This window comes from Dipodomys merriami, unplaced genomic scaffold (assembly GCF_024711535.1).
Source record: "Dipodomys merriami isolate MVZ:Mamm:240054 unplaced genomic scaffold, mDipMer1.0.p SCAF_10, whole genome shotgun sequence".
In the NCBI taxonomy this organism is placed as follows: Eukaryota; Metazoa; Chordata; class Mammalia; order Rodentia; family Heteromyidae; genus Dipodomys; species Dipodomys merriami.
The window spans coordinates 4335050-4355321 of NW_027202271.1; the positions used below are offsets into that span (position 1 = coordinate 4335050).

Genomic DNA, 20272 nt, shown 5'->3' on the forward strand with positions numbered 1-20272 from the left:
ATTAAACCACAAAGAGCTTTTCCACAGTAATGTTAAAAATACATTGTTTATGAGTCCTTTCAATTACTTTCCCAATTGTTAGATTGGCCTATTCCAACCTTCCACCTATTTCCTGGAGTTTCCTGTTGGGAGTTCTCTTAAATTTTGGGTAATTCCTAAATGGCTTATAAAATCTTCTTTTCAATCAAGATATTTCAGCAAAATGCAAGAAAGACTATTTTAAAACCCTGGGAATTAAATACCATGTGCCTGGAGCTTTAAAGAAGCTAAATTTAACAATGATGGTTTTTGTTTTTTAAGTTAAACTATTGTGCTGGTTATAAGAAGGCTCATGGAAAGCTATCCAGGAATTGAAAACACTTGATACATTTTTGAACCTCACTTGGTCCCAAAATAAATTGGTTTAAAACAGAGAAAAATAACATTTTGAAGATAAATAATCACGGTGCCAGAAAAAAAGGAAAGAAAAGTATCCTAGTTCTTTATATTTACATATTACATGAGGGTGTACAGAAACTTGAATAAATTAAGTTATAGTCACTTAAAATATGTCTGTCCCAGGACTCCAGTGACTCCCACGTGTGATCCTAGCTACTCAGGAGGCTAAGATCTGAGGATGCCAATGTGAGGCTGGTTTGAACAGGGAAGTCTATGAAACTCTTATCTCCCATTAACCAGCAGAAAGCCAGAAGTGGCGCTGTGGTTCAAGGGGTAGAGTGCTAACCTTGAGGGAAAAAAAGCTAAGGGAGAGTGCCTAGAAGAGAGCCTGTCTGGCTGTGTGTATATCTGTCTGTCTTATCTATTTATCTATAGATCTAGCAACCTACTTGTCATCTTTCCAAATTTGAAAAGGAGTTATTATAGCATCACTCCCAAATCAATTCTATGATCTTAATTTTGTATGTGACTAAAAATTCGCTGTCTACCCAAACCTAACCTTCAGCTTTGATGTTGTGCTTTTCCCACTTGCTGAACTTTTCTTTCCACCAAAGCAGAGATATTATTTTACCTATTTGCTGGAGAATTTTTAACTGAGATTTAGCAAACATTTTTTTGGAAAATATTTTCTTATTGATCTGTGTGACATAATTTGAGATTAAAATCCAGACTGTGACCCACCATGGCTAAGTACCTGGGTGGCTCATGCCTGTAATCCTAGTTATTTAGGAGGCTGAGATCTGAGGATCACACTTTGAAGCCAACCCAAGAAGGAAAGTCCATGAGACTCTTATCTCCCATTAACTAGCAAAAAAACTGTAAGCAGAGCTTTGGCTCAAGTGGTAGAGTGCTAGTCTTGTACAGAAAATCTAAGGGATAGTGCCTGGGCCCTGAGTTCAAGCCCTAGTACTATCACATGCGTGTGCACACACACCCATACCCTCCTGCCACACACACAAGAACAGGTAAAATAATGATTCAGAGAATTATATTATGGGTTAGAGTAATTATCAATGTTCAGAGAAGGAATGGATGGACTTCAAGGCAAGTGAAATAAATACTGTATTATCAGCACTGAGGAAATTTGCTGCAGCAGGAATAATTTTTTAATTCATGGCAGCCCTTGAGAGGTTATAGGACCTTAAATAACTCACTAAGTCTTAAATTTCTTCCCTGATTATACAGTATCAATGTTTTAAAGAAAATATCTTTCATACAATTTTAGTGAGGAGTCAATGATTTTAACAATTAGCATTGTCAATATGCTTTTGTATTGTGCTGGTACTAAGGCTTGGATTCAGGGCTTGGGCACTTTTCCCCAACTACTTCCCTCCAAGTTGGTGCTCTATCACTTGAGCCACATCTCCACTTCTAGCTTTTTGCTAGTTAATGAAGACAAGAGTCTCTCTAACTTTTCTGCTCATGCTGGCTTCAAACCTGGATCCTCAGATCTCAGCTTCCTGTGTAGCTAAGATTACAGGTGTGAGCCATAGCACCCATCTGCTCAGTCTGCTTGAACATTAGTTTTCATTGCCTAAGAGACAATTATGGAAGCATATATCAAAATGAAGACTACACAAGGCTGAATCTGGGCACATTAAAATTCTTTTCAGGAGTCTATAAAACATGCAAAGGAAAACAAAACATTTGTGTGATCAGGTGTTTTGATTTTAATGATTTTCTGCACTGAAAAAAATTATATTGTCACCTTGTTAGCTGTAAAGTTTTCTGCACATTAAAAAATAATTTCAGCCTGGTGGTTCATGCCTATAATCATAGCTACTTAGGGGGCTGAGATCTGAGGATCATGGTTTGTAGCCAGCCTGTGCAGGAACGTCTGTGAGACTCAAATCTCCAATTAACATCCCAAGAGATACAAGTGGTGGTGCTGTGGCTCAAGTGGTAGAATGCTAGCCTTGAGCACAAAAGCTCAGGGACAGTGCCTAGGCCCTGACTTCAACCCTAAGACTGGTGTGTGCATGTGCACACACACACACACCACACACACCCCTCCACACACACACAAGAAACAACAGCAAAAAAAAAAACCCTCCTATTTTCAATTAATTCAGTACATATTTACCCACAATAAGTATGCCAGGCTCTGGTGTCAGCAGTCCGATGTCTTGGCTATGTCAGTTGATGGACAGTCTTACAGAAGAGCTTGGCTTCCTAACTAATTTTTATGGGCTTTGTTTCATTTGTGGGTGTAAAAATGTTTTGTTTCTGCAGTTTTGGATAGCATGCTGGAGATCAGTTTCAATGAGAAACAGGAAGAGAGATTATTTGAAGTTTTTAGTGTTGTTCAAGTGTTTCTCTTCCTTCACATTGGTGTGACTGTGGGTTGGGTCACACGCAACTGTTGGCCCCCTTAAGCAAGTCTATTTCTGTGGCCCTTTCTCATGGCTGCTGCACAGCCATCTGGAGCGTTATCACTCATTTGTGAGTGCTGGAGTCCCAGAGCCCCCATTTGTGTGTGTGTGTGGGGGGGGGGGACAGGCAAGCTTATGAAAAGAGACTTGAAAATAAGAAGTAACTACCATTCTCTTTATGGAGATTGCATCATATCCTGCTATTTTGGGTTATAGTCTTAAAAACAAAGTGGCAGGATGAAATCCCCTTTAAAAAAAAATAAAAGAATATTGTGTCCATATAATCTGAATTTAAAAAAAATAACAAGTTAGTACTTTTTAAGAAAAAATAGTATCTTAATCTTTACCTTTTATATACCTAATGCAGCTGGTCAAGCTTAGTAATCATAACAATGAACTATTAGCTAATAGAGATTCTATGTTCCTTAACACAAGCATAGAAACACTTCCACCATCACCAAAGCAAAGGCTTAATAGGAAATATCTTCAATGGCTCCCTGTCTCACACAAGCTAATCTAAAGTATAAATGTAATGAATATTAACCTCAAACTATGCTTGTTTATATTATTGAAATAAATAGAATGTGATGTTTTGCGTGTGTCAGTACTAGGCATTGAATTCAGGGCCTGAATGCTATCCCTTAGCCTTTTTTTTCTCCCCCCAAGGCTGGTATTCTACCACTTGAGCCAGACCTCCACTTCTTGCTTTTTTTTGCTGGCTAATTGACAATAAGACTTTCCTTGACTTTCCTTCCCAAACTGTGCTTCTCAGCTCTCAGCCTCTTGAGTAGCTAAGATTCCAAGGCATGAGCCAGCAGTGCCTGGCTAGGATCTCAATTCTATTTTATTTATTTATATTTATTTTCTACTATATACTTAATTTTTTATTTTTAAATTCATTTTTTTCATTATCATTAGGTAGCTGTATGGAGGAATTGCTACTTACTTATTTTTTATTTTCTGTTGTTCCTGGGGCTTGAACTCAGGGCCTGGGTGATGTCCTTGAGACTCTTTTTCTCAAGGCTAGTGCACTACCACTTGAGCCACAGCTCCACTTTTGACTTTTTCCAAGTATTTTATTGGAATTAACAGTCTCACAGATTTTCTTTCCCAGGCTGGCTTGGAACCCTGATCCTCAGATCTCTGAGTAGCTAGAACTACAGGTGTGAGCCACCAGCACCAGGCAGGAGTTGCCATTTAACAAAGCACTTTATGAATATAACGCATCTTGATCGGTGTCACCCCTTTCAACATTTTCACCCACCCATCCTGACCCACCCCTGCCCTTACTTTTCTGAATTGTGTAGTATATACTGTGAATTCTTAACTGCATTCTCCACCACTCCCCCGCCCCCAACCCCCACTTCATTTGTCTACCTGTCTCTGTTTGGCACCTTCTCCACCTTTAACAAGTACTTGTTTCCTCCTGCTTATTTTGCCTATGTCTGTCAAAGGATAGGATCTCAGTTTTAAAGCCTCCTGTGATAGGTATGGGTGAGAATGTGTGGTAATCAGTTCCACCTTCTCCCCTGTGAAGATCTCCTGAAGCCACGTGGCAGAGTTCCACAGGCTATGCAAAAGTGTTTGGCTCAGCTGGGCATGGTGGCTCACTCTGTCATCACAGCCACTCAGGAGTCTGGGATCTGAGCTTCACAGTGTGCAGCCAGCTGGTGAAGAAAAGTCTGTGAGACTCTTATTATCCCTCTTCCCCACCCCCCACCCCCCCAAAAAAAAGCCAGAAGTACAGCTGTGACTCAAGAGATGGAGTACTAGCCCTGAGCACAAGGCTCAGTGACAATGCTCAGGCCCTGAGTTCAAGACATAGGACAAGAAAAAAGTAAAAGTAAAAGCATGGCCTGGTGTGGTAACAACAATTTATTTAGAAGGAGGCAGACCGAATGGGATAGCAGGAAGGGACAGGATACACCTTGTGGCCAGACTCTGCTCAGTGAAGTTGGCCAAGGATCTAATGTAGAATAGAAAAGAGGTTATATGTCTACAACAGAATTGCTTGAAGAATCTTTCCAGGGAGACTAACAATGTTCATTAAGTAGTGAAAGACGTAAGAATTTTACCTACCTGTGTGTATCATGGATGTTTGTAATTTAAAGGGATTGTCCTTTAATTCTGTGACAAGGTCACATAATAACTGCACTTATGCCTGACAAGGCGGTATTTTCTGATGCTAAGCAGGCACCATTTTACTTAATTGTTTTGACAAGTATTGGGATTTTGAACTCAGGGATGAATGTTCTCTTGCTTTGCTTACAGCTTGATGCTCTTACCACTTGATTCATGCCTTTAGCCTTGCTTGTGCTGGTTAATTTGGGATGGAATCTCCAAAAGATTCCTACCTGGACTAGATTTGAATTTTGGTTCTCTTGAACTTAGCTTCCTAAGGAGCTAGGATTTCAGGCATGAGTCATTGGCACTTAAGCTCATTTTACTTAATTTTTCAGAGCCTGAAATCTTTCTGTGGTCTGTACCTGCTCTCTGGGTGATCCCAGTGACTGCCTGATTTTCTGGAGCCTAAGCCAAGATTGTTTACTACATGACAGTAGATAGGAAAAATGTTTCAAATATTGAAAGCAGTATCTTAGTTCTGCTAACCTCAGCTCTCGATACTTTAGCAGTATTTATTCATTGGTAGGCAATTTATAAGTGGCACAGTTTGAACGTGGATAAAAATGCAGTAATTAGATTTAGAATTACATACAGGTAGCTCTCAGAAAGCAATAACCAGAGTTTAAGAGAAATCTGTAAGGATAGAGTGCCAGCTCTTTTATGTATTGGGCCTAAAAGCATTCATGGGTAGGGACAAATAATGTAAATTTGATATGGACATTCAAGAATATATAGCTTGTCAGGCACTGGTAGGTGGCTCAAGCCTGAAATCTGAGGAACACAAGGACTCAGTTTTTTTCTTATGTTTTAGGGAATTAATTAAAAAATATATTTGAAATAAATATAAAATATTACATTTTATATTATATATTAACATATTATATAAATAATATATTCAATATATATGTATATATACATATGTATATGTGTGTATATACCCATCCTGGGGGTTGGCTTGAACTCAGGGCCTGGGCACTATCCCTGAGATATGTTTGCTCTACCAGTTGAGGCACAGATTCACCTCCACCTTTGAGGTGGTTAAGAGGAGATAAGAATCTCATGAACTTTCCTGATCAGACTGGCTTTGAACCTCAATACTCAGATCTCATCCTCCCAAGTAGCTAGGATTACAGGACACAGGCATTGGCTAATTTATATAATATTTTAGATATTTTAAGGATAAAATACAGTACCCTTTGAATACTGTTCATTAAATAATATATGAACTACAAACACCCCAGAATAGCATTTGGAAGAATTCTCAAATGACTTTGCCAGCTATTGCTGAGCTCAGTGTGCAAATTCAAGAGTCAAGTCACCTAATTCACTGTGAACGTTTTCAGTGCTCTAAGACTGAACAGTATAGTACTTTAAAAATAATCCAGAGACAGAATGAGCCCATATAAACAAGTTGCTTTTCCTTAAATAGATTCAATGTTTTGCTTTCTTTTAATATGTCTGTATTTGCTAAACAAAAACACGTAATTCCAAACCATGCCTCTAGTCAACCTCCTCCATTCAGGCTGTCAGTTGCCAGATTCACTACTGTGGACTTCTTTTAGAGACTCAAGCTATTTAACAAAAAGTATCATTGATGAGTGCTTTGGCCTCTCTACTACCCCAGCAGGCAAAAATCAGAAAGATTTTATGACAGTGAATTTAAAGCTAATGGTTCCCTTGGACAGCTGTTAGTAGCTGAGTTTTAACTAACCATATGCTTCATTCAAAAAAAAAAAAAAAGAAAAAGAAACATAAACATTTCTCTTTTTATGAAACTGGAAATAAACCCTCAACATGTTTTCTTGGAATAAACAACTCAAATTCTTCCTTCTAAAGCAAAATTTACCACCCTCAGTGACGACTTTAACTTGCCCACAATATCTAAACAACAACCAAACCAAACATCTCCCAACTGATTTCAACAAGCCCTATGTGTCAAAGGACACGACTTTCTAGTGCAAAATTCTCCATTTGCAATGACAAAGCAAGTTCAAGCTTAAAGATCAAATTCAAGTTCATATCATGGTTCTGAAAAAGTTTTGTGACTCATAAAGTGTTACTTGAATCTCTTGGACAGTTAGAAAATGGTCTTGTAGCCTTTTGAACATTTCTAAAAAATTAAAATAATTAGCCAGGCACTGGTGGCTCACGCCTGTCATCCTAGCTATTCAGGAGGCTGAGATCTGAGAATCTTGGATCAAAGCCAGCCTGGGCAGAAAAGTCTATGAAACTCTTATCTCCAATTAGCCAGCAAAAGCAGAAATGGAGCTGTGGCTCAAGGGACAGAGTAGCAGCCTTGAGTGAAAAAGCTAAGAGACGGTACCCAGATCCTGAGTTCAAGCCCCTGTAAATGACACAAGAACAATAACTAAAGTAAAATAATTAGTTTCAAATATATGAAGTAGCTAAATTATACCAGAAGAATGTTTATGCTGCTGTGAAGTATCTAGGATTTATATTCTTCTCTCTCTCTGTCAATTTCTCTCCATCTCTGTCAGTAGCTTCCAACAAAACACTTTTGCATCAGTGCACATTTTAATTATCCACACAGGCAAGAAACCACAGTAGATTCTGACCACATGCTAATGAATGCTTATCTGCTCTGCTGTAGCCATAATCTAAATCAGGTTTGAAAATTACCCCTTCGTTCCGGGTACATCATAACCACAAAATACCAGATATGAAGGCTCCAGTATAGGGAATGCATGGCTTGCTTGAGACCTATTTTCTGCATGGATGATTTCAAAACAGGGTGGGCTTTTACCCCAGAGACTGTAAAGCCGGGGTACTTTCCATGGACATTTCAGTTGGACAATCTGAAAGAAAAAGGTTGGATTTTAACAGGAAATACAGGATTTTTATAAAATTGGTAACTGCTCAAGAAAAACAATAAAGCAACGCAGAGGACACCAAAAGACAATCACCTGACATCTGTTCTTTCCCTTTAAACCTTTCCTTCTTATCTTTACGAGATGGTGTGTGTGTGTGTGTGTGTGTGTGTGTGTGTGTATGTGTCTGTGTTCTACCACAGCTTGAAATTTAAATAAGGATACTGGGTCTAAATGGTAGTGTCTTGGCAATGTGGTGGGCAGGGAATCGGTCTACCTGGCACCATCTTGTCTTCTTGGTGGATGAAGGTGAAGTCCCATCCCCAGGTGATGGGCATGCTTGAATTCCTAGAGGCGGGGTGGGGACTTTGACAACAGGTCACTGGACTGGCCAGTCCTGTACTATGAACTCAGGAGGCTCTTGAGCTTCCTGTGTCCCTCCTCCCTGACCATGACACTACTTAGGCCCAGGCCAGGTCCGGTGCCATATTTGTGCCATGCCTTATTTCTCCTGACTCTCCTCAGGTCACCAAGGCATTCCTCTTCAGCTCTTCATTAGAGTTGATCAGGGTTATTAGGATTTTTTTTCTGCTCTTTCTTTGCTATACTACCCTCATGGTTCAGTTTTCTAACAGTGTTAAGAGTATTTGAGGCTGCAAGTTTTCTGGGGACATGTGTCCATGCACAATCGTTGGCTTTCTAATAAAGACTCCAGATTCGACCTCTCAACATGTGGCTTCTCTGTATCTTGTGATTTGAATTCCCACATAACAAACTCACCACTTTACCCCTTAACTTTTCCACTCAAGGCTGGTGCTCTACAACTTGAGATATACCTCCACTTTTTGGTGGTTAACTGGAGATAAGAGTCTCACAGACTTTTCTGCCCAGGCTGGTTTGGATCTAAGATTCTCAGATCTTAGCCTCCTGAATAGGTTTACAGGCATGAGCCACTGATTTGTTATAAATCTCATTAAGTGTATTTATCTTTGAGCACATTCAAAGGTCATTTATATTATGAACTTAAATGCATTTGAATAATAGTTACTATTTCTTAAATGTAAAATAGAAATGTCATGATTTATTTTTATATATTAATACTTTATTTTTCAAAATTATTTTTGATTATCCTTTAAAATTTGATTATCCTTTAGAGTTTTTTTTGAAGCTTATTCTAGTATGATAAACTGGTACTAAATGGGAAAAAAAAGCAAAATGGAAGCAATTTATGTTATTACCCTGTCTTAGTTACCCAAAGGCTGCTGTAACTAATGAGTACAAACTGGGTGACCTCAAAACAGCAGTAGTGTGTGTGTGTGTGTGTGTGTGTGTGTGTCCTGAACTCAGGGCTTGGGCCCTGTCTCTTGGCTTTTTTGCTCAAGGCTAGTGCTCTACCACTTGAGCCACAGCTCCATTTCCAGCTTTTTGGCAGTTAATGGGCGATTATAAGAGTCTTCTGGACTTTGCTGCCAAGTCTGGCTTCAAACCATGATCCTCTGCCCTCAGCATCTTGAGTAGCTAGGATTAAAGTGTGAGTTACCAGCACCAGGCCTCAAACAGCAGACTTTTATTCTCTCATAATTTAGAGGACAGAAAGCTAGCACCTGACACAGCCATGATTTCTGCAAGGGCTGGGGACAACCATTCCTTGCCATCCAGTGCCCTGGGTAACAGCTCCATACTCTGCCTCTGTCCACCTCTGTCTGCCTCTGTCTATGACATTCCTTGTGCACCTATGTTTCCCTACATCTTGCCTCAAGAACCTTTGTTAGTGTTGGTAGATATGGTGACATTTTTTGTGGTTAATTGCAGATAAGAGTCTGGCAGAGTTTCCTGCCAAGGCTGGCTTTGAACCTCATCCTCAGATCTCAGCCTCCTGAGTAGCTAGGTTTATAGGTATAAGCTGCAATTTTTATAAGATGTTAGGTTTTTCTCTCATTGGTCTAATGAATCAATGTAATTCCAATTAAACTCAAAATAAGTAATTGAGCCGATTCTGAAAACGATATGAAATGGCAACGAATTTCACGTGGCAAAACAATTTGGAAAAGTTATCAGAGACACATTGTGGTGCCAGATTTTAGGAGTTTTTGTAAAACTACAGTAATCAAGACCATCTGATATTGGTTTAAGGAAGGACAAAGGTGAACAGAATACAACATATTCCAAAACTCTGCTCACAAGACTCTTGGGAATTATTTTTTTTGGGGGGGTCTGGTGGTGGGGCCTGAACTCTGGGCCTGGGCGCTGTCCCTCAGCTCTTCAGCTCAAGGCTAGCGCTCTGCCACTTGAGCCATAGCACCACTTCAGCTTTTTTCTTTTTGCTTTTGTGGTGCTGAGGAATTGAACCCAGGGCCTCATGCATGCAAGGCAAGCGCTCTACCACTGAGCCATCTTGAATTACTTTTTGACAAAAGTTGTAAAGGTCCAGGCACTGGTGGCTCACATCCATAATCCTTACCACTCAGGAGACTGAGATCTGAGGATAACGATCCAAAGCCAGTCCAGGTAGGAAAATCCAAGGGCTCTCATCTCCAACTAACCATCAAAAAGCCAGAAGTGGTCTTCTAGATTGGGTTGTGTCTCAAGTGGTAGAATGCTAGCCTAGAGCAAAAGAGCTGGGGGACAGTGCCCAGGCCCTGAGTTCAAGTCCCATTGCTGGCATGTGTAAGCATTTGGCCCACTTGGGGTCCTCAGCTCCACTTGAGCTCCACCCTGCCCTGGAGTTCCTGCCTTACAGCTGGCCCCTCTCTCTCTCCACCCAGACCTATCTGAACTCGCACTTACCTCACTTCCTACCCCTCAGGCCCTGAGGCTACCTAGATAATAGAGGCTGCCACGTGCTCTCTCTCCAGGGGAAATACACTCCTTTAATCAACCTTGTAATAATCTTTCTCCTGTTCCTGCCTGCCTCTGCCTGGTCCCCTGGGATGGATGTGACGGATCCTTTCAGCATAGACACATAAAAGAAAGTTGTGAAGGCACTCTGATGAAGAAAACTTTAGAAAAAGGTGACATGGCAAGAAAAAAAATAAGAGAAAGTAGATTTAACAACAGACTCACACTAAATCATGAACCTAAATGTAGACTTTGACACGGAAATTTCTAGAAGAAAACATGGAAAATAATTTTGGTTAACTCAGATAGGCAAAGCGTCCTTAGATTCATCTCCAAAATGAATCAATCATAGATGAGATTGGGGAACTAGACTTCATCCACATGAACTTCATTCTCTTTGAAAAGAGAATGAAAACAAATTACAGGTAAGAAAAGACTGGAATGAAAAGCATAGCTTAGATGCTCAGCGTTTAGTTTGCAATTGGTGCTTGTAATCCCATCAACTCAGGAGGCTGAAGCTTTCTCGCTAGCCTGGGCAGAAGCCTGGGAGATTCTTTATCTCCAATTAATCTAGCATCGAGGTAGAAGGAGCTGTAGCCCTAGTGTGGGAGCACCAGCCTTGAGTGAAGGGGGGCAGGGAGAGTGCCCAGGCTCTGAGTTCAAGCACCATGACCGGCAAAATCAGCAAGCCGATCATCTGTGCAGTTTCCTTAGACCCCCCCCCCCCCCCCGTTCATTTTGGGCAGTGTGAACAGAAATACCTTTGTTATAAACTCCGTTTTAATTTGCATGGAGTAAACAGGAAGAAAAAAGAATGGGATTTCAGGCGGAACTAGAGGGCTGTCAGGGTAGGTGGGCGTTGATCTAGGAGGAAGGGAGCTCCACACTAAGCCCTCTGCAGCCCGGCCGGCCAGAGGGAAGCCGGGCGCTCGGCTCGGCGTCGCCCCCTGGCGGCGCGCGCGCGCGGGGAACCGCAGGCGCACGGGCGAGGCGGGCGGGAGGCACCGCGCGCCGGGCCGTGCGGGTCCGCTCGTTCCCCACGATGCCCGGTCCCTGCGCGCGGTGCTATGGCAACCTCGGGGTGCGGCCGTCGCCTTGGCCGCCCCAGCCCCGGCCCCGCCGCCGCGGGCGCGCGCAGTGGCCCCCCGCGGCACTCCTTTGCCTACGAGGTGGAGCCCGGGCTGCAGGGTCACCGGTGGTGATCGCGCGACTTCAGACGCTCGACTCTGATCCCAGATCCTGTTAGGTTGTACTGGGGCTCGAACTCGGGGACTTAGCCCTGGCTAGGGTTTTCTCCTCACCCACCCAAGGTTGGCACTCTACCACCCAGGCCACGCCTCCATTTCGGTTTTTTTGTTTTTGGAGGGTGAATTGGAGAGTCTCAGGGACTGGCTGTCCGGGCAGGCTTTGGACCGTGCTCCTCAGCTCTCAAACCTCCGGAGCAACTGGGATTCCAGGCGTCAGCCACCCGTGCCCGACTTGCTCTCACATTATGATCTGGAGGGGGGCCGGAGACGGTTCCCCCCGGCGCCATCGTCCCCTGCCAGGCGGGAGGGTGGATCGGACTCCCGCGTCGGCGGAGGTCACGCAGAGAGGCACCGAGGGCGGGGCGGGGGGGGGCCGCGCGGGGCGGACTCGGCCTGTTTATGGAGTAGTTAGGAAGAGGGAGTGAATTCCAGCGCCCAACTCCATCCTCCGAGGCCGGGGAGGAGGGGGACGGGAAGGGAAGGGAGCGGGGGGGGGGGGGGGGAGGAAGAGTGCCAGCCACACCTGATTGATCGGTGGAGACCACACACACACACACACACACACACACACACATACACACCCCAATCCCAAACTGCGGGGTGCGCGCGGGAGGAGGGGGACGGGCGGGGGCGCGGCGGGACGGCAGGGGTGCGCGTCTGCACGGGCAGCTCCGTGGGTCGCAGCCTTCGAGGCGACCGAGCCGTGGGCCCCACCCCTCCCTCGCCCGCAGCACCGCAGCCCGCCAGGATCTGGAGGTGACGCCGGGGAAGCCGGGGAGAGCCTCCCGCGCGCCGCTGCCCCGGGAGGCGCCCAGCTCCAGCCCGGGCGGGAGGAGTGACGCCCGCCCCGCCCCTCCCTCCCTCCCTCCCTCCCTCCCTCCCCCTCCGACGCGCAGCCTCCGCCTCTTCGCCAGCCTCCACCCTCCCCGAAGCCGGTCCCGCCGCGCGTCCGTCGGGAGCCGGGCTCGCTGGACGCGGGGAGAGCCGGCCGCGGCGCGGGCGATGGACAGCCGCTGCACCAGCGCGGCGGGCGTGCTGGGCGACCTGAGCCCGCTGAGCGCCGCCATCCCGGCCACGCGCGTGGAGGTGTCGGTGGCCTGCAGGTGAGTCGCCCGGCCCGGCCCGGCGGGGCGTGGGGTAGGGACACTCGGGGTGTCCCCGAGGCTCGGCACGGGCGGGAACTCGCGTGGCGGGTGACGTGGAGCGGGACATCCCGATTGTGACGCGGAGGACGGGCCGGGGATGCGCGCGCGCCGGGACGCGCTCGGGTTGCTTTCGGGGAACCCGCGGTAAAAGTTGGGTGAGCCGTGACTCAGCTGCGGGACGCCCCCCCTCCCCCAGCCCGCACCCGCAGCTCCGGGACGGCCTGCCTCCATGTCCCGGAGCGGATCTGGGAGCCCCCGTGGACACCCCGCTCCCCGGGCCTCGCCGCCGCGGCTCCCCGCTGCCCGGCTCCGGGCCCCGCGGCTGGGCAGGGCTGGGCGTGTGCGCGGCTCGTGTTGCCTGGGTCGTCTGGAAGCTCTTCTGCCCGCCCGCCGCCCGCGGGCCTCCTCCCCACCCCCAAGTTCTGCACCCCTCCACCCTCCCGGGCCGGCTGTCCCCGCACCCCGCCCCGCCCACCACCGCGCCCCGGCCCGGCCTGGCCCAGCTGGGATTCAGCCTTCAGCGCAGCCCGCGGAGGAGCAAACCTCGTGTCTAGCTCGCCTAGCTAGCGAGCGCCTTAGATCAGGAAGAGCACACCGGTGTTTCCCCTCTCTCCTCTTTCTTTTCTTTTCGTTTTTAAAGAAGGAGAGAGAATTTACATCGTAAAAATGGCAAAAGGAGGAGGAGAGAGATTTCGGAAACTATAATATCCACTGAGGGGCTCACTCCCTTGTTTTGCTTGCTTCTCTCCTAGTGGATTCCTCCCCTCAGATCCTTCCTTCCTTCCTTCCTTCCTTCCTTCCTTCCTTCCTTCCTTCCTTCCTTCCTTCCTTCCTTCCTTCCTTCCTTCCTTCCTTCCTTCCTTCCTTTTCTACTTGAGCCACAGCTCCACTTCTGGCCTTTTCTTTTTGCTGACCAATTGAAGAGAAGAATCTCACAGATTTCCACTCCCCTTCCCCCCCCCCCCCAAGACTGACTGGCTACAAATCACGATCCTCACATCTCAGCCTCCTGAGTAATTGGGATAACAAGTGTAAGCCATCAGCTAATCCTGAGATTGTTTTTTGATGCCCTCAAACCCTCCTCTACCATTCCTAAAACAAAAACAACAACAAAAACAAAACAAAAACCCCAGTTTGCCTTAATCTAGTAATTCTGGTAATCTTTGATATAGATGAGGTCTGAAATTTAAAATGCATCCTCCTTGAGTTTTGCATGACTATCCTAAAGCCAAAGGGAGTCGAAGGAAATGAAATTATTTTTTTCTTTTGGAAATTTAAGCACACCTGTCCCTGTCAGTAGACATGTTTTTGTGTTTTGGGGGGGAGGGGGTAAGGAATAACCTTTAACTGTCCCTGGAGACTGTATGTATGATTCCTCATTCACCTCATACTGTGCAGTGTTGATAACCACCACTAGCACTGAGCTCCCACTTTATTGGGGTCACAGCTCTTTTTTGTGCTGAGATTTCTCTCTGTCACTAGGACAGGGGAAGATCAGTGGAAAACTCTGTAGAGATCCATTTCTAGGTCTCTGCTTTTGTTTCTGAAGCCAGCTTTGGATGCCAGATAGAGGTTATGGATATATAAAAATAATGGGCAATCAGAAGTTGTACAGTAACAGTGGTTTCTAGGAGTTCTCAATTTCTGCTCATGTCCTGTGGTGCCAGAATGGCTGGGGGGGGGGCCGCTGGGCAGATGAAAGCAGGGTGTAAGTCACATGTGTAAGTCACACACAGCTCTTTAGGGATGATGGGGAAATTTTACACCTCAGCTGGGACATTTTGTAAACAGGGTTTGCATTTAGCACTCACTCCCTTAATTGTGAAGCTCATTTGCTATAGGTATGTGAAAGCTATGGAAGTCCTATCCTGGAGATCAACTACTTTCTGTGCTATTGTTTGTGTTGGCATCTACTATGCCTCCGTGTGTGTGTGTGTGTGTGTGTGTGTCCGTGTGTGTGTGTGTGTCCGTGTGTGTGTGTGTGTGTGTGTGTGTGTGTGTGTGTGTGTGCAGAATTCCTGAATAGAGATTCCTGGTGCTTCGTTTCTTATTTCATTAAGTGGATTCCTGATTCAGTTCATCATCTAGTTCTTGCTAAATTTGATAGAGAAGAATCATGCTTGGGGCAAACAGGAAGCTAATTAATTGACTTTCCAAGTTGGAATTTTTAGGTGGGTTAGTTTTATTTTTGTGCTGCTGAGAACTGAGTTAGGCTCTGGTTCCAGACATCTGGTACATTCTGGCTTCCTACCTAGGAGTCAGTTCTGAAAATGAGGATAATTGTAGTATAGACTTAAGATAATTATAAGGGTTTAATAAAAGTGCTTGCCTAATGTATGAGAGCAAAAAACATGCTTGAAAAAAGGAGCTTTTATGCCAGGTGCTGGTGGCCCATACCTTTAATCCTAGTTACTCAGGAGGCTGAGATCTGAGGATCTTGGTTCAAAGCCAGCTCTGGCAGGGAAGTCCATGAGATACTTATCTCCAGTAAACTACTCAGAAAATAAAATACTCAGAAAGTGCTGTGGTTCAAGTAGTAGAGAGCTATGAGCAGAGTCTCAGAGACAGCACCCAGAACCAGAGTTCAAGCCTCCCAGGAAGTAAGGGGGTGGGTTTATTATAATATGGGAAATAACTCTGTGTGTGTGTGTGTGTGTGTGTGTGTGTGTGTGTGTGTGTGTGTGTGTGTGTGTGTGTGTGTGTGTGTGTTCAAGCCTCCCAGGATGTAAGGGGGTGGGTTTATTATAGTATGGGAAATAACTCTGTGTGTGTGTGTGTGTTTGTGTGTGTGTGTGTGTGTGTGTGTGTTCAAGCCTCCCAGGAAGTAAGGGGGTGGGTTTATTATAATATGGGAAATAACTCTGTGTGTGTGTGTGTGTGTGTGAGTGTGTGTGAGTTCTGTGGTGTGTGTGTGTGTGTGTGTGTGTGTGAGTTCTGTGGCGTGTGTGTGTGTGTGTGTGTGTGTGTGTGTGTGTGTGTGTGTGTGTATGAGTTCTGTGGCTTGAACTCAAGGCCTGGATGTTGTTCCCAATCATTTGTGCTCAAGGCTAGTGCTCTACTGCTTTGAGCCATAGCTCTAGTTCTGGCTTTTTGGTGGTTAATTGGAGATCATCTTTTTGTTGTTGTTGTTGTAGGACTTGAACTCATGTCCTAGATGCTGTCCCTGAGCCTCTATATACTCAAGGCTTGCGCTCTACAACTTGAGTCACAGTGCCACTTCCAGTTTTTGAGTAGTTAATTGGAGATGAGTCTCAAGGGGGCTTTTCTGCCAGGGCTGACTTTGACCCCTGATCCTCAGATCTTAGCCTCCTGAGTAGCTAGGATGAGCCACGGGTGCCTAGCAAGATTAGAGTCTTACAGACCTTCTTGCTCAGGCTAGCTTCAAACTGCTATCCTTCAGTCTAAGCCTCCTGTGTAGCTAGGATTACAGTAGTTAGCCCCTGGCACTCTGCTAGGAAATAGCATTGTTTAACAGGAAACTGTTAAATTATTCCTGTTCCAAAATTCTGTAAATAGTCCCTCTCGTTGAACTTTAATAAATTGGTTAAAGAAAAGAAGATAATTAAATAAATAATACATAAATAAAGCATTTATTTCTCAGGATAATGGTGGGGTTTTATAACCAACCACAACCCTAGGCCTCTCAACTTTACTGTGAGCAAGCAATCCCCTAGTTTTTCTACTAGTTTTTCTATGCCATAGGCCTTGGGTGATTTTTCTGATACTGTAAAAGGCACTGAGGAAGCCCTCTGCTGGTAGCTCATATCTATAACCCTAGCTATTTAAGAGGTGGCGATCTGAGGATCATGGCTCAAAGCCAGCCTGGACAAGAAAAGTCAATGAAATTCTTATCTCCACTTAACCATCAAGGAGTTTGGAAGTAGGAGCCGTAGCTCAAGAAGTAGAAAGGTGGCTTTGAGCAAAATAGCTAAGGGACTACACCCAGGCCCTAAATTCAAACCCCAGTATGGGACACACACACTCACTCTCTTTCTCTCTCTCTCTCTCTCTCTCTCTCTCTCTCTCTCTCTCTCTCTCTCACTCACTCCACACCTCCTCGGACTGCCTCCTATCATCAAGAGCTTCACCTTTTACTTTGGGGAGGTGAAAAGAATCAACAATTGAGGGTTGAAGCTAAATAGAGTTCACTCATGAAGTATTTGAGTGTGTTTTTAGATGTCTAGAATTGTGCCGGGCTCCTTGAGAATTCCAAGATCAATTCTTTGGTCCCCAAACTGTCCAATCTAGTTGACAGATAAACTCCAGAAGATATGCTAGCCTGGGCAGTGATGGTTGGCCTGGAGAAGTTATAATGGTTACTGTGTGCGTGTATGGAGGTTTTGTAGTGGCTATAAACTTGGCACAGTAGGGTTTGACATGTAGTTTTCTGGTTGTATTCATGTAGAGGCAAGATTTTGCTTTTTGACTTCCTCTTATCTAACCACTCTTGTACTCATTTTATTAAAACCATTTGTAGATTTTTTGAAAAAAGTTAATTAATTCCCATTAACTGAACTTATCTATAATTGCAGACATCCAACCTTAGGAAGATAAAATACCATTCCCATTTAAGTCCGAAAACTGGTTATGATGAAGTAAATCCAATGGGGAAATGGAATTTATGATAATCAATCACCTCTTTTCCTTGGAGGCTTGGGTTGTTTCACTATTTCAGTGATTTTTTTTCCCTGTCCTTAGCCTGAGAGATTGGCTTATTGATTATAAAAGCAATGAGAACATTGTGCTTGCTCTTTCTTTCTTTCTTTGTTTGTTTCTTTGTTTGTTTCTTTGTTTGTTTGTTTCTTTCTTTTTTTCTTTCTTTCTTTCTTTCTCCCCTTCCCTTCCCCTCCCTTCCCTTCCCCCCCTCCCTCCTTTCCTTCCTTCCTTCCTTCCTTCCTTCCTTCCTTCTTTTTTGGCTTTACATATTGGCCACGCAGTGTTAATCATTTCACAGTAATACATATACAATGGTCAGAATACTGATGTGGAAAGAAGTGGGAATTTATGTAATGCTGAGCATTCTCAGAGGCAGATCTAGCTAAAACTCCCTTGCATGACCTCTTAGGAATCCTTGTGTGAATTCGACCCAAGTGTAGTAGATTTGCCAAGACTCATGCTAGATCAATGGGATCACTGAACATGAATAAGAGGTGTACTTCCAACACTTGTGCAATGAAATTAGAGGGCCAAAGTCTTTATCCCTCTATGACTAAGAATCTGCTGTTCTTTCTGCCCTTAGTGTCCCTCCCTCCCTTCCTCTCTCTTCTTTTTCTCCTGCTCTGGTGTTTATGTGTGTATATTTGTGTGTATGTGAGAGAGAGAGTTTGAGAGAGACAGAGAGACAGAGAGACAGACAGAGAGCATCCTGGGGCTTGAACTCAGGGCCCGCTGCTGTCCCTTCGCTTTTTTGTTCAAAGCTGGCTTTCTGCAACCTGAGCCACAGCTCTACTTCTAGTTTTCTGGTGGTTAATTGGAGATAAGAGGCTTAGGGACTTTCTTACCCAGAATGGCCCCAAACAGTGATTCTCAGATCCCTTAGATCCCAGCCTCCTGAGTAGCTAGGATTAGAGGTATGAGTCATTGGAGCCAGGCTTCCCTCTTGCTCCTTAACTATTTCTCAAGACTCAAAGTAGACATCATCTTGTTGTATGGCTCCTCTTCCAAGCTGGAATTTTTCTGTGTCTCCTAGAAGATTATGTGTACCAGCATCATAGATTCATTGTCATTTGTGGCTGAGGACCGCTTTTATTTAGTGTCTTTTTTTTTTGGCATGCTAGTACTGGCTCTTGAACTCAAGGCCTGGACACTGTCTCTAGCTTTTCACATGAAGTCTGGCTCTTTACCACTTGAACCGTACTTCCACTTCTAGCTTTTTGCTGTTTCTTTGGAGATAAGAGTCTCTAGAGTTTTCAAATCCCAGGCTGGCTTTTGAACCATGGTCTGGTCTTCAGAGCTCAACCTCCCGAGTAGCTAAGATTTACAGGGATAAGCCACTGTACTCAGCCTTCTGGTAGTGTCTTCTGAGTTTGGTAGATGGGATTAATGCTGCAGTTCTCCAACAAAGTAATCTGGAATGGCGCGTGTGTGTGTGTGTGTGTGTGTGTGTGTGTGTGTGTGTGTGTGTGTGTGTGTGTGTGTGTGTGTGTGTGTGTGTGTGTGTTTGTGTTGGGGGAGGGGTTCATGTTAAAATATAAATTCCTGCACCCCATGGCATCTATACTGCAACAAACTCTTTGGGAATGGTACTCTAGTTTACCAAGTGATGGTCATGCATCTTAAACATTTTAGTCTTTGAGTTGGATGAATCATTTTAATGTTAGTTTCTTGACCTGTGTAGGCTAATGCCATGTACAGATGTGTTGGGCAGATACGTTTGTTATTAATATCAATGCACCATGCAACCCCTTTGTACAGCTTAACAGGTCCGTCTGTGTGTGCAATGCGTCTCCTCGCTGTCATTCTCCCTCCTGAACCAGTCTCTGAAAGCTTCATGGTTCCATTCCCACACACCCATGCATTTTGTTACCCTCTTTACCTTCCTCGCCTGGCCCCTCCCACTAGTAACCTTACCCAGACAGGATCTGTTTCATTTTCCTAATAGTCTTTCATTTTTAGTGCAATTCCTAGGGCTTGAACTCAGAGCCTGGGCACTATCCTTGAGTGTTTTTGCTCAAGGCTAGTGCTCTGCCACTTGAGCTACGGCTTCATTTCTGGCTTTTTGGTGGTTAATTGGAGATAAAAGTCTCAGGAACTTTGCTACCCAGGCTGGCTTTGAACTGTGATTCTCAGATCTCAGCCTCCTGAGTGGCTAGGATTACAAGTATGAGTCACTGGCACTTGGCTTAATATTCATTTTTGGTAAAGTACACGTGGTATCTCATACATGCAAGTACCATTCTTTAAGTACCACATCCAACTATGTATATATGTATCTATCTATCTCTTATTTATAGATATAAATGATATGATAGATGTATACATATGGATATATAGATATATAGATATATCTATATATCTATATATCTATTTAAATATGACATATAGGTTATATATAGACAGATATCTCTATCATGTGATACAGATATCATATAATACATACATGTCATAAATCTTTGATTACCATGATCCTATATATGTTCACATATATGTTTATCTTTTAGGCCTAGCATTTATATATGAGAGGAAACATGTGACCTTTCTGAACCTGTCTTGGAACACTTCATATGTTGGTCTTCAGATTCATCCATTCCCCTGCAAATGACATTGTTTCATTTTTCATT

The 20272-nt window shown here is 44.4% G+C and overlaps 1 protein-coding gene across 1 annotated transcript in view; it reads left to right on the top strand.

Annotated features, from left to right (window-relative positions):
- The first annotated feature begins 12779 nt into the window (after positions 1–12779).
- Positions 12780–20272, top strand: part of Cpne8 (copine 8) — a 161186-nt gene continuing 153693 nt past the window's right edge. Inside the window, exon 1 of the mRNA XM_070038777.1 lies at positions 12780–12950. Coding sequence (XP_069894878.1) covers positions 12850–12950 — 101 coding nt within the window. The 5' untranslated portion in view covers positions 12780–12849. The remainder of the gene's footprint in view (positions 12951–20272) is intronic.